This window comes from Capsella rubella, unplaced genomic scaffold (genome assembly GCF_000375325.1).
Source record: "Capsella rubella cultivar Monte Gargano unplaced genomic scaffold, Caprub1_0 scaffold_8, whole genome shotgun sequence".
Classification (NCBI taxonomy): Eukaryota; Viridiplantae; Streptophyta; class Magnoliopsida; order Brassicales; family Brassicaceae; genus Capsella; species Capsella rubella.
This window is the reverse complement of record NW_006238916.1, coordinates 38987-52507: the sequence shown is the minus strand read 5'-3', so window position 1 is coordinate 52507 and position 13521 is coordinate 38987. Positions and strand designations below refer to the sequence as shown.

Genomic DNA, 13521 nt, shown 5'->3' with positions numbered 1-13521 from the left:
GAGTCTAGACCCACTCTACTTGCTATTTATAGGCGAGAGAGGACTATACAGGTTTGGAAAAGGCCCGAAGTGAACTATCCTTAGGCCCATTAATTGAATGTTGGCCTAGTATGTAATTCGAAGCTTCGTTGATATGGTGAAATTAAGCAAGTACTACACACTATGTAGTTATTTATTGTAGGTGGTTACATGATTCATTTATCCTGTACGCATTGTCATTAAAGTTGCTCTAGTTTTTTTCTTAGATTCTTTCACTTAAAAACCATTGATTCATCTGGTTCTGGTCCAGACACTTCTTGTACAATGGATAATTAAAAACTCGTGGGAGCTTGTTTCATTGCGTGGCGATGTAGAGTTAGATTTAATACAAGTACTAGTAAATACTTTTGTTGGTCTGTGTTACCTAATAATACAGAACATAAACAGGGTATTCTCAAGCGAAACATGATACAACTCTAAGCTTTGTAAAAAGAAAAAAAAAAGCTCTAAGCATTGATCTGGTTTGGAGGAGTTTCCAAGGGTTGTGAGAAGATAGAAGTTCGGCAAGTGGGACAGGAAGAGCGGGAAGAGAGCCATTTGTGGATACACTTGACATGGAAACCATGCTGACATTTCTCTAGCACTTGGATGCTCTCTCCTTGTTCGAATTCCGACAAGCATATGGCACACTCTGCTTCAGCTCCTGCAAGCTCAAGGTCGGAGGAGTAGACAAGCGTAGGAGTTGGTGCAGCGGATGAAGCAACTGTCTCAGGTTCAGGCTTGTGGTCGTCGTTAGTCTCGAGGGCTGGCCGGAGAAAGCAACGGATTGCAGTGTAGAGGGAGAGAGCACAGATGAGAGCTGAGAAGACAAGGATGAGAAGAACTGATGCGTTGGCTGTGAAGTCACTAGAGTTGGAGTAAGGCTTCCATCTGCAACTATGGGAGTTACATGCTGGAGTTGAAGCAGGGGACAATGGTGAAGTTACTTCTTCAACTAGCAACCGCATCTTTATTGGTTTTTGAGAGAGAGCCTCGTGAGACAAGACCCTTATAGGGGAGGAGCGTAGGGACAATGGTGGCGATTCCAGTGAAGTCTTGAAGCTGTGAGAGAGAAAGAGAGTTTGAAGGATTTGGATGTTTCGTCTCTATATTTGAGGACTGCAACACTCTGCTTCTCTCTCTTTTGGTCCACTTCACATAAATGGATATTACTGTGATGGATGATGGATTGCTTTCTTTGTCCTGTGGCTTATCATCATCCACATGTTTGCCACACGTCGGCCTCACACTACGTTGCCTACATTCTAGGCAAATTGCTCTTTTTTTAATTCGTTTTTTCATGTTTGAATTTGTCAATATATGGATTTTAGATTAAAGGGAGAAAGACAAGAACAAAATACATTTCATTGTTTCTTTGTCTCCTTTATATATATCATCACTCACTCACTCACTCAAGTTTACATCTTTTCTTTTAAAGATAAAAAAGAAACAAAACCCCCCAAATTAGCCAAAAAAGGGTGAAAACAAAAGCTATAACAACAATCAAAATAGTAAAACAGTAAAGAAAAGCTTTAAGCTTTTTGGAACCAATAATAATTTTTTTTTTTTAATAATTTTTTTCCTCTTCTAAAAAGTCTCTTCTGCAATCACCTGATCTCCAATGGTATAGAATTCTCACCTCTCTAAGCTGCAATTCCTGCAACACCACCATTTTTTCATAGGACTTCATCAGATTTTCTATCAAAAGCTCAAGTTCTCAAATCCAAAAAGGAATTCATAATTCATACCTCCGTTTGGTTGCCTGTCGATGTATCCAGCTGGTCCTCTAGACATGAAGTCCAATGCTCCCATTCCCAATCCTTCCTCTGCCTTTGCGGGCAGCGAAAGCCACATTGAGTCACTGTACAGAGAGTCTGCCTCCAACCTGCTTGAGCCACTGCTGTAACCACCAACATGAACTCCTCTCATTGCCTCTAATCCTAAGCCTCCTCTCTCACCGTGGTAGCTACTGCGTGCACGTGCAGCTGCTCCCCAGTTGTCTCCGATGCTGCCTAATGAAGGCATTCCAGGGTTTCCATTAAAGCTGCTTCTTGATATCGGAGAGTTAGACATGTAACCTAGACCACCATTTCCCCATAAATGGTTTTTTGTTGCTGCATTAAGCACATAACCATTCCCGACACTAGCTCCTCCAGACTCCATCTGGCTACCGTACCTATTGAGACTCGCAGCATATCCAGGGCTAAAGGGTCGACCAAAGCCTGAACCAGATCCATAGTTCTGAGTCTGGTTTGGCTCAAAATTCAGCTCGATTCCATACCCATGTCCAAACGGTGAGAATCCTCCCCTATTACCTACTGCTGGACTGTACCTAACGTGAGGTTTTACTCCATAACCAGAGATTGGACTCGGGCTGAATCCCTGGGTGTAATCATTCAGTAACGAGCTGATTCTACTATTGCCAAAGCTATTTACATTCATTTGGTTCCACATTGTGTTGAGAGCCATTTCCTTAGGAACAGCGAGTTTGACCTCCACCATCTTACCATTGAGTTCGTGGAATGTCTTCTGCAGCACTTTGTCGACAGCTTCCTCAGAGTCATAAGAGATGAACCCAAAGCCTCTAGGCCGCTGCGTTCTGTGGTCATACATCACGACAACATCGGTGATCATACCAAACTGAGCAAAATACTTTTTGAACTCAGCCTCTGTAACCGAGGATGCCAAACCCCCCACAAAGATCTTCTTGGAGCTAGATGGGCCAGGTGATCCCTGGAGGCTGTTGTTACTTTTGTTCATTACTGCGTGATCATCTCTTGGAACTGCCTTCTTAGCCTCAACCTGTGATCATGGAGAAAATCAACACACCGCGTAACTAAAAGAAAACAGTTTTACTATGAACATGGCAAATCAGGGAGAACAGTCAAGTAAGAGTAAGCACTCGGAAACAATCTAAGTTTTAATATTTTCATTAGTGATCGATCTGCATTTATCGTAGAGACAAAGCTCTTTCTCTTTGACGCTGAGTGTAAACTAAAGAGTCAAGTAAGACTAAAACAGGAATGAGTAAAAGAGAATAGCTTTTTTTTTGCTTGGAGAAGCAGCAAACTCCAAATGAAGCAAGTATAATGAGCAAGACTGAAATTGGAAGCAATGTACTATGTAGTGTGTAGTTTGGTGGAAGATGAAAAAACTTACAATCTTGCCATCAATAATATGTTTAAGCAAAACGACTCTCTCAGCAATATTAGGATCAACAAAGACAATGAAACCAAAGCCACGAGCACGACCAGTGGCTCGATCCTTCATAATCACAGCCTCTAAAACCTCACCAAAACTCTGAAAATACTCACGAAGACGATCTTCGCTGGTTTCCCAGGATATCCCACCGATGAAGAGCTTACATGATTCCATTTCCATTTCTGCCAAGAAACAAAAAAAAAGGGGTATGTTTTTTTAATTAGTTTGTTCCCGATTCTAGTCTAAACTAGATATACACATGGATCTAAGTGAGTGGAATCTGAAACAAAAACCTCAAAGGGGGAAGCAAATAGGATGGAAAAAGAGCAGATGGGTCGTGATCGGATTATGTAATAACCGATCGACCCACGATTCTGGATTCCTGCAAAACAAAAACCCCAATGATCAATACAAAAAAGGTTGAAGCTTTGGAATCAAAAGAAACAAACAAAAACCCACAAAAAGAAGAAGAAGAAGAAGAAGAAGAAGAAGAAGAAGAAGGAGAGAATCTATACCGTAATATATAAGAAAAAAAAACGGAGAAAGAGGAAAAAAAAAAAAGGAAGCTGAGAGATTGAGAAATCTTAAGATTTGGAGAAGGCAAGGTTTTAATAAGAGGGCGAGAGGCCCTCCTCTCTCTCTCTCTCTTTCTTTCTCTTTTTTTCTGATTATCGTCCAAATTTTAGAGTCTTTTTTTATTTTGGAAATTTTCTCTTGAGGCTAAAATCGAAAAAAACAAATGGATGGAAGCAAAAGCAAGCAATGCTTCTCTCTCTCTCTCTCTCTCTCTCTCTTTCAGCACAACAACACCAAACCAAATTTTTGTGTTTAGAAAATTTGGGGAGAAAAAAAAACAGAAAGGAGAAAACTTTTTCTTACGTTTTTTTTGTTTTTTATATGGAATGTTTTTGCCATTCACTCCTCTCTTCCTTTCGAAGAGACGAGGGTCTTTTCGTCATTACATGTTTCTTCCTTGTAAATATAATTTTTACTGTACATGTTTTTATTTTTATAACCGACGCTTTGGGTTTACCAATGCGTGTGCACTTCCTCCCTCTTTTTTAAATTTATTTTTACCTATAAGTTAAAAAATCTCTTATTAATAAAAAAACATGGATTAAGTTAAAGTTTAATCTTGATTTCTTCCTATTTGTAGTAGTAGTAGTAGAAGATTCAAACAATTGTTTTGGTAATTGTGAATTAGGTTAAGTAGATGATAAGAACGATGCAACATGTGATTTTCAAGAGACAAATCAATCATTTGTGTTGCAAAATGGATCATTATTAGCTTTTACTTAATATGAAAAAAAAGAAAGAATTGGGGAATCAAAGTGGGCATGAACATGGGAGCAATGGTTGATGACGATAAAGATTTTTGCCATCCCACAAATTTTTCTATGTCCCTTCGTTTGCTTTCAAATTATTATTTATTACTATAATCCTATTTTTCTTCATATTATTTCCTATCAATTGTGAATATTAAAATAGTTAGTTCAATCACCAAGTGGAAGAAGATAGATGTTTCAACTTTCAAGTGCACAAGGCATTACTTGTGCCTTTTTCCATCCTTCCACATTACATTATTGCCACCTTTTCTTTCATATGCTTACTCTTTTTCTTCTTCATTATATTATTAAAATTACTTCTTTGCCGTCCAAATTATTACAAACAAAAACGTCAATCATTTTAGCTAGTTCCAGAAATTGATCGATTTTCCTACAACTAGTTTCGTAAAAAACTGGTAGAAAATAAGTTTTTCCGCTTTTCTACCAAAATATTCGAAAGATATAGCCTTTTAAAAATCGTAAACGATTAAATTGTCATTGAAATTTTCTTATCAAAATTTATCATAAAAAAGTTTGAAAATACTTTCGTAAAAACCGAAAAGAAAAAATTCAACTATTTTTCTTCAAAAATATCGAAAAAACCGTTTTTCTAATTTTCAACCGAAATCTCGGTTTTGAATTTGATTTACTAACACATTAATGAGAATAACTAGAGTTGGACCCGCGCTACATTAACCTAGTGAGAGATTAACGAAAACATTAACCTAGTGAGAGATTTTTCTACTTGTGTTGATAATTTTTCATAATAAATAAATATTATTGATTAAATAATTGCAATTGGGAATGAGGGGTAATTATTCTGTTTTCATTAATTCATATAGTTTAAATTTTGGTGGTTACATAACTAATAATTTTTTTAATAATAAGTGTTCACTAAAAGTGAATAATTTTTCCATATAATTTGAAATCATATTTATGTAACATTAGGTATTACAAAATATTTGGTTATAAAACTTAAGTGGTGTGTATTATATTCTGACCCGTTGTAAAATGATCAATAATTTTAATATATGTTCTGACCCGTTGCAAAACTATCAGTTAATATTTATAATATATAAAGTTTTTAATATTTATAATATTTTATACATTTTAAAATTTAACTATTATGATATTTTGAAGCTTTTTAGAAAAAAAAATAATTTGCTCAAACTTAGAACCTGTTTTAAAAATGAATGTTTATTAAATGTATTTCCAATTAATAATTTTTGTTTGAAGTTTTATATGGGACACTGTAACCTTTAATATTTTGGTTTTGTTTTTTATTTTAAAGTTGATAATTAAATCATAACCTTTAATATTTGGAAATTTTTATTTTTTAGGAGAATATTTAATCAGATTTCCATATGATTAACAATAAAATCACAAAAATTACGGAATAATTATTAATTAGAATATTATCTAAATATTGAGATCTTTTTAGGTAATGATAAACATAATTTCCTTAAAATGTGCATTTGTTATTCACCATTAAGATTTAAATATTCACAATTAATTTGGATTTCTAAAATATACATATGTATCATTATTATAGTTTCCTAAATAAGGGGAAGTTTTAGTAACTGATAATTTTTAAATTTTCGGATTTTAATAGTTAATGGGTAATATTATACCCGAATTTTTGATCTAAAATTGAAGTATCCATCATTGTAATTTCGGGTTATTTTTTGTTCTTGACCCGACCCGGAAGTGCATTTGTACTTCTGTTTTACTATACTAGGGATACAAAATCACTAGATTTCAAAAAAGAATATGTAAAATTTACAAGTCAATTAGTTACCGGTTTGCATGATATAAAATCAGTATCTTATTCTAAAACTTATTGACGCTTCTTTTTTTAATAATTCAATGGTCTATATTAATTATATCACTTAATTTTTTAATTAGTAACATTAATCTGGAGTTTACTAATTGGGATGACCTACTAATGTATTCATAGACAAGGTCTATGAAAATCATTAAAAGTGTGACATCAAACGTTAGACACATGGAGAATTGAATATCGTCCACTAACCATAATAGTGTAATGTAATATAGGCTTTATAAACCCTATTTACCAACTATTTCTTGTACTATTAAAGTTTGGTCTATTAATTACTAAATCAAGAAAGGTAGGTTTATAATAAGTTATAAGAGTAATCACATGCCGAAAATTAGAAATGAGCAAAAGATATTAGCCGAAAATGAGCAAAAGATATTAGCCAAAAACTTTGGTGGGCCTTAAAAGTCGAAACGCCGCAACCCAAAGGGCCTATAGATCCCATGTTATTAAGGCCCATTAATAATTTTGGCCCAGAAGGTGTTGTTCTCTGTTTCTGCTCGGTGCTCTGCTCTCTGACTCTCTCTATCATTCTCCCGCTTCCGAGGGGATAGAGCTAAAAAAATCCTCACTCACTCGCATATCCCACAGTCAGGTATTGCTTCAAAAGCTCTCGATCTGTGTGGTTTCTATTTGAAATTTGATCAAGATTCAAGTCTCTGTTTTTATAAGCTTGGATTTGATTTCTTCCCATATCACTCAGTGGTGTTGTTCCCACAACGATAGGTGGGAACATTTTAGGGGTTTTTCTTTTCTCTTGAAAAGGCTGAAACTTGATTGTAAATTCGTCCACTTGATTTATGTTTGTTTCAGATGCATTGCATAAGGAGCTCAATCCTGCAACATTTGAGACTAAGAGTCGATTATTCGCCACTTCAGAACAAGAATGTTTTCAAGAGTATTAGTAATATGAGTTTTACAACAGCAGCAGCTGCAGATGGAGGCCAAGATCAAATCTTGAGTAGGGTTATTGAGCTGGTGAAGAAATACGACAAAACTAACTCCTCTAAGCTTGTAAGAACTTCTGCTTTTTTTTTCTCTCTGTGTATAGTGTTTTCAGTGAAAAATGTTGTTTTGTAACACGGCTTCGTTACTTACAGGTTACTGAAAGGGCTGATTTCCAGAAGGATTTGTCGCTGGACAGCTTAGATAAGGTGGAGCTAGTTATGGCTATTGAAGAGGAGTTCTCGATTGAAATCCCTGAAGACAAAGCTGATAAGCTTACTTGTTGTGGTGATGTTGCTGCATACATACTCTCTGAAACTCACCCTAAAGCGTCTGGATCCTGAGTTATCTCTGCCTTTTAGCCTTGCCTTCAATGTTTAGTTAATGCAATGTTTGGTTGGGGACATGCTTTCTGTCTTTGCTTCAGCATTTAATATGGGTTAGCACTGCGAAACATTTCTTCTGATATATGATGTTCTTATGTGATTACACTACTTTTGTACCAAAAACATGAGAGCCTTTATACACATGACGTAAACAGCTTATGTTTGTACAACGTGGGAACGTGAAAAACAATATAGAGAGACTCAACTCGGTTCTGCGACTGAAGCGCCAGCTAAACAAACGAGGACCATAACAAACAAATGCTTTTCACATGATGGAACTTGAAGAATCTGCTGTTTGTTGAAATGTTGACACCAGGAGCTTGCTATGATCTTGAACTGTAGCCCTGTAACATGATCTTCCCTGAGGTGTATACACGGAAGCCATTGGTAGAGGAAACAAGTTTGATACGTTTGTGTATATTGGTAGAAGTGTGATAGCATCTGTAGGGCTTAGGCACATGTAGAGGCTTGATGAAACATGTGTTTTCGAGGTCCGGAATCGCGTGGAGTTGGGAGGGAAGATCGATTTCAAACTCTCCCGAATCATCAGTAACAGCCTTAATCCATCTGGACCTCTTTTTCGATCCAGTGTGGCACTTAATGGCAACAGTTGCACCTGTGAGGAACATGTAAGTACTCGAACGCACAAGAAGCATGAAGAATAGGTAGATAAACTATATATGTATATACCTGGAATAGCGATGGAGTGAAGGCGAGGACGTGAAATGTCGCAAATAAGAGATCCGGTGATGAGGACGGAGGAGAGTTTCTGCTCACCGTAGCCAGCCAGCTCCACCATCTCTGTTCTGGTCCATATATTCCCAAATGCTCCGTTGAAGAAGAAGATGATTATGAAGACGCAACGGAGAATGAAGAAGCTTCCCATTTCTTAAAAAAATAAAGAAAAGATGTTTCTTTTTGCCTTTAATCTAGATATGAAAATGTTTGCTTTTGTTTAAAGAAATAAGAATAGCATGAACGAGAGAGTATATATACAGAAGAAGCTAAAGAAGAGGAAGAGACCCTTTGCGTGGCTTCAGGTCACACAGTTCTGTACGGCAGCCTTGCCTTTTAAATTCAATCTTTTTCTTAAAAAGACTAGCAGTAGTAACTCATGGCTGACTTTTATAAATGAAATTAACTTAAGAGGAGCTGAATCTTCCAAATGAATCAATGAACCGGGAGAGGGAAAGAGAGACGGCACTTGGAAGCAATTACTGAGTGGTTCGCCTACTCTTTCACACTCGTATATGTATTATATATTACCAAGTATTTAATTAAATTTGGTGCAACGTTTTTGTATGTAATGTGACGTTTCTCCTTTTCTTTTTTTATTTTAAATTTAATCTTTTGTTTAAGCTACTACTAGACACAACAAATTGAATTTATCAGTAGTCATGCAGGAACCAAAAGAATCAAGCCTACCCCCAACTATACTCTCTCTCTCTCTCTCTCTTTCTCACGGTCACGGTTCACCTACACATTTCATTCAGCTTTGGTTTGAACAAAAGAAAACAAAACACACACACAACGCTGCTGATTGACTTTGGTCGTCTCCACGCGGCGTACACATCTATAGTCAGCACAGCAGCAGTCAGCACTATGCCTTGTGTTTAAGGTTTTGTTGACCAAACCACACTTGTCAGAAAGAAAGCCATTAGAGACATTGTCAACAACAGATCAATTGGGCCGGCCATTCAGTTTTGTTAACTGATTTAATATTTTTACGGCCCAATAGGTGGACAAGGATTCATTAATAATAATGTCACTAGGAGAGCTGGTGATTATGGTTAAGGTTAACTAATCACACGCTTAGTAAAGCGACATTGGTTGAGGGCCCTTCCTGTTCCTGGGAAGATCGAGACCGTCAAAAGTGGGACAAAAACTGGATCCTTTATTTCGTGTGTGTGTGTTAACCAACACAACAGCTGTCTGATCTGATTGGTCGATGCAGTTTGATGGCAATGAACCCCACCACAGACCACACCCTCATGATCCAAACCAATTCTCAATTACACTAACACACTCACTCACTCACACACATTACCAAAATTAAAAAAAAAAAAAAAAAAAAAAAAAGTGAAAAATTGACCCATGGGTCGTTGAGTGGCAGTTACCTTGTGTTTCCCTAACGCGTTCATCTCCGTTCCGGGTTTTACACGCGCTCTCTTTACTCTCTGCTGTGTGTTAACCACGCTCCTCCTCTGCGGTTCGGCTCCGGGTAAAAGGTGAGCCGGGTCCACTAACGGTCCACAACACGTGGCAGATTTTGAAAGGGCTGTTTATCTCTCTCGAACACGATCATTCCAATCCGACGGTCGAGCATGCATCCAGTTGTCAGAATCTTATCAGTAAATGGACGGTTCCTATGAGTTCACGTGTCACGTGAACAGAAGTTGTGCATCCTCGCTTTTATATAATACTCTCCGGCGACTCTGTCTTCACCACTGTGTACAGTCTCAGCCGACACTTTTCATTTCGCTCCCCCCCAATCTTTCTTTCTAAAACCCTATATCTCTCGCTTCAGTCTTCCCTCCCACCCAAGTCAACCACCAATTGAATTCGAATTTTGAATCAGTGGTGGAATGATTTGAGAAAAAAAAAACACATAAAAGAGAGTAAAGTTACCAACTTTTTCTTGTAATTATTCAGAAATGGGGGATTCCGATAGGGATTCCGGTGGAGGGCAAAACGGGAACAACCAGAACGGACAGTCCTCGTTGTCTCCCAGAGAGCAAGACAGGTTCTTGCCGATCGCTAACGTAAGCCGGATCATGAAGAAGGCTTTGCCCGCCAACGCCAAGATCTCCAAAGATGCCAAAGAGACGATGCAGGAGTGTGTCTCCGAATTCATCAGCTTCGTCACCGGGGAAGCCTCCGATAAGTGTCAGAAGGAGAAGAGGAAGACCATCAACGGCGACGATTTGCTCTGGGCTATGACCACTCTAGGCTTTGAGGACTATGTTGAGCCTTTGAAAGTTTACTTGCAGAGGTTTAGGGAGATCGAAGGGGAGAGGACTGGACTCGGGAGGCCACAGACTGCTGCTGAGGCCGGGGAGCATCAGAGAGATGCCGTCGGCGATGCCGGTGGGTTCTACGGTGGTGGTGGGATGCAGTATCACCAACATCATCAGTTTCTTCACCAGCAGAACCATATGTATGGAGCCACAGGTGGCGGTAGCAACGGTGGAGGTGGAGCTGCCTCCGGTAGGACGAGGACTTAAAAAGATTGATTGGTGATGAAGTGGATCTCTGTATATAGATACATAAATACATATATTTATACACATGCCTATTTTTACAATCCATAAAAATTCGTAATATCGTCGATATATATGGTATCATGTGATAGAACGAACATTGGCGTTGGTGATGTAAAATCAGATGTGCATTAAGGGTTTAGATTTTGCGGCTGTGTAAAGAGGATCAAGTGTGTTTGCTGAACGATAGGATTCACTAACGAATCTGCTTTATTGAAATCTTGTATGTAACCTAAAGCCATTGTATTGGATGTCCATTACATTGAATGCAACTGTTTTCATTTGGGATGGTTTGATGTTTGTTTTGGTGAGAGGTAAATATATATCGATTCTCAAATGTCAAATTGCTTACATAGATAGGGCAGCCGAGAAACCAGCTTCGTTAGCTTTGTTTGTTGTGAAAGAAGGTCAATGGCGCGAATGTAAGTCACGGGTGTTGTAGTACAAGTTGCCTTGTTGATCAGGTGCTGAGACACGGAGAGGAGTGAAGCCTTCATAGTCTCCATTGGTTTTAGCAGAGCAAATGTCTGTCATATATCTCAAGAGTTCATGATTCTGTACAAATGGCTGCTTTGTGTATTCCTCCCAAGGCATCCACTGCACCAAGTTACCGTTTTCAGAAAGAGAAGAGGTTTGTGAGAGTTTTGGTGGATGAGACTGGAGAGTCGTAGAAGTGGGGAGGAAAAACTGTTACCTGAGCTGCCTCAATCTCTGACTCCTGTGCATTGATTTCCAAAGAAAGGGGCTTTAACATGCACACAAAGAACAAATCTGACTTTTCAAAGAAAGCTTTGTGTGCCTGTCTGCCAAAATTTAAAACAGGTAAGGATCAGTTGTGTTGCAATATATCAGATGATACGGTTGGAGTTGGAGTTGCAACCTGAAGGCCAATATTTGAACAAATTCTGTATCCACCTGAAAACATAAGATCCAGAGAAGAGTGGGATTAGCTCCTGGTCTCATGTAAACTGTAAAGGCGACGGTGAAAAGTTGATGCATGAAGAAGTCTTACTCCAGTCTCTTCTTTCACCTCTCTGACTGAGCCATCATGGATATCTTCACCCTGAGACAAGAAAAATAAAAAGGCGCATCAGAGAGCTGTACCTAACTACGTAATGAGTTTTGATAAGAAGCAGGACCTCATTCACTACTCCTGTGGGGAACTTCCAGATACCTTGGCCTTGAAATCTTCCTGTCTTCTCTTGAACTACCAGCACCTTTGGATTAAAATACAGAAACAGAGATGTGATCCATTCTTGGAGAGGTTGCAATACAAAAGAAAAGGTTGAAACTTTCGTCTCACCACACCTCTTTGTTGTGGTTAATGACATAGGCACCTATGCCAACACGGTGAGATGCATTGGCAGGAAGGGTATGGGCCTCTTTGGGAATCCAATACACAAGCATCAAGTAGTCTTTCTCGGCGTGATGAAACCAGAATCCCTCCTACAAATAATACACAAGCAGTCAGTGACATGAAGAAATCTGGTTGCAAGAGTAACATCAAGTAACAGACACCTTAACAGCACTTTCAGCAAGACCGATAAGCTGCTTTGGCAATTTGATCCACACTCCTTTCTTGCCCTGCGAACATTACACATTAGATCCACATTTTCTTTGCAGCACAGTAGTCTCTGGCCCCCATTAGAATACAATACTAGTTATCAAGAGGAATAGTGACAACATAAACACTTCTAAAAATCCCAACTTTTTCTATGTAACAAATTGATATCACTCTACTCGCAGTGGGGAATTTGAATGATCTGAATTCGGATCACAACCCAACAAAGAGGAAAAAAGGGAAGAGAGAACCTGAAGAGTCCAGTTAGAGAGAGAGGCACGGAGAAGTGCGGAGAAGACACAAGGATCCATGGGATGAGTCATCTCGGTCATCACGCCACCGTACTTGTCTTCAACGTATGGCAGCAGCTTAACGGCGTCCGCCTCCTGGAGGGACATGGGGTTTGTGGAGGAAGAAGCGGACATGGATCTGGTGGAGCAACTGCGAAACGCAGAGAACCCATCAGACGGAGAAGGCAGAAGAAATTGGGGAAAACGAAGAAGACGACAACGGCCCCCATTGTTATTATTATCACACAACAATTTGATTAAACCATAGCTTTTCGCCAAACGGCAACTCATACTCATCATGATCACAACTTTCTCACAAAATTACACAAAAAGATTTGCCTTTTCTATTTTTTTTTTTTTGTTGTTACTACTTTTCAAACCTCTAAATAACAGACAAAAGTGGGAAATAATTTATTAAATGGATGATCACAACTCGTTTGATAACAAAACCAAAACCAAACCTGCCTGTGTTTTAAGTACTAACTAACGTATACGATGAAGGAAATAAAAGTAAAGGAAGCAAACTTTCTTTCTACCTCAGATCTATTTGTCAATGTGAAAACTTTATATCTTGAACCAAATTAAACTTGTGTTGATGATACTGCCAAATAGTTTCTTCTGGATTGTTTTGTATGTATTGTATTATTATGACACGCTTGATAGAGAAACTAATATGTTTTGATTTTCTTCTTAAATAC

At 38.3% G+C, this 13521-nt stretch overlaps 6 protein-coding genes across 9 annotated transcripts; 2 read left to right on the top strand and 4 right to left on the bottom strand.

The window, feature by feature from the left end:
• Nucleotides 1–360: 360 nt before the first annotated feature.
• On the bottom strand, nt 361–1164 carry LOC17875535 (RING-H2 finger protein ATL79). Its single transcript, XM_006279439.2, has one exon. The coding sequence runs from the start codon at nt 984–986 to the stop codon at nt 486–488; it is 501 nt and encodes a 166-aa protein (XP_006279501.1). The 5' UTR covers nt 987–1164; the 3' UTR covers nt 361–485.
• A 341-nt stretch (nt 1165–1505) lies between these two features.
• Nucleotides 1506–3878, bottom strand: LOC17876750 (RNA-binding protein Musashi homolog Rbp6). The gene is made up of 5 exons (XM_006280452.2): nt 3735–3878; nt 3513–3601; nt 3178–3401; nt 1767–2820; nt 1506–1675 (listed from the first exon to the last, which is right to left on the bottom strand). Exons 3-5 carry the CDS (start codon nt 3397–3399, stop codon nt 1662–1664), a joined length of 1290 nt encoding a protein of 429 aa, XP_006280514.1. The 5' UTR covers nt 3400–3401; nt 3513–3601; nt 3735–3878; the 3' UTR covers nt 1506–1661.
• Nucleotides 3879–6876: 2998 nt separating this feature from the next.
• Nucleotides 6877–7835, top strand: LOC17875312 (acyl carrier protein 3, mitochondrial). Of its 2 annotated transcripts, none has more exons than XM_006281257.2 (3): nt 6877–6976; nt 7195–7395; nt 7482–7835. In XM_006281257.2, the coding sequence occupies exons 2-3, from the start codon at nt 7195–7197 to the stop codon at nt 7668–7670; spliced, it is 390 nt and encodes a 129-aa protein (XP_006281319.1). In that variant the 5' UTR covers nt 6877–6976; the 3' UTR covers nt 7671–7835. The 2 variants fall into 2 exon arrangements, with proteins under 2 accessions (XP_006281319.1, XP_006281318.1); XM_006281256.2 differs by lacking the exon at nt 6877–6976 and adding an exon at nt 6983–7107.
• LOC17876301 lies at nt 7774–8878 on the bottom strand. 2 transcript variants are annotated; one of them, XM_023777735.1, is made up of 3 exons: nt 8736–8878; nt 8403–8600; nt 7774–8328 (listed from the first exon to the last, which is right to left on the bottom strand). In XM_023777735.1, exons 2-3 carry the CDS (start codon nt 8596–8598, stop codon nt 8036–8038), a joined length of 489 nt encoding a protein of 162 aa, XP_023633503.1. In that variant the 5' UTR covers nt 8599–8600; nt 8736–8878; the 3' UTR covers nt 7774–8035. The 2 variants fall into 2 exon arrangements, with proteins under 2 accessions (XP_023633503.1, XP_006281226.1); XM_006281164.2 differs by having other exon boundaries at nt 8403–8878.
• Nucleotides 8879–9592: 714 nt separating this feature from the next.
• LOC17876943 (nuclear transcription factor Y subunit B-2) lies at nt 9593–11255 on the top strand. The gene has a single exon (XM_006282161.2). The coding sequence runs from the start codon at nt 10367–10369 to the stop codon at nt 10934–10936; it is 570 nt and encodes a 189-aa protein (XP_006282223.1). The 5' UTR covers nt 9593–10366; the 3' UTR covers nt 10937–11255.
• On the bottom strand, nt 11201–13443 carry LOC17874969 (nudix hydrolase 2). Of its 2 annotated transcripts, XM_023787296.1 has the most exons (9): nt 13360–13443; nt 12785–12974; nt 12491–12556; nt 12281–12418; nt 12112–12189; nt 11985–12035; nt 11853–11887; nt 11667–11775; nt 11201–11569 (listed from the first exon to the last, which is right to left on the bottom strand). In XM_023787296.1, exons 2-9 carry the CDS (start codon nt 12956–12958, stop codon nt 11381–11383), a joined length of 840 nt encoding a protein of 279 aa, XP_023643064.1. In that variant the 5' UTR covers nt 12959–12974; nt 13360–13443; the 3' UTR covers nt 11201–11380. The 2 variants fall into 2 exon arrangements, with proteins under 2 accessions (XP_023643064.1, XP_023643063.1); XM_023787295.1 differs by lacking the exon at nt 13360–13443 and having other exon boundaries at nt 12785–13234.
• Between the last annotated feature and the right edge of the window lie 78 nt (nt 13444–13521).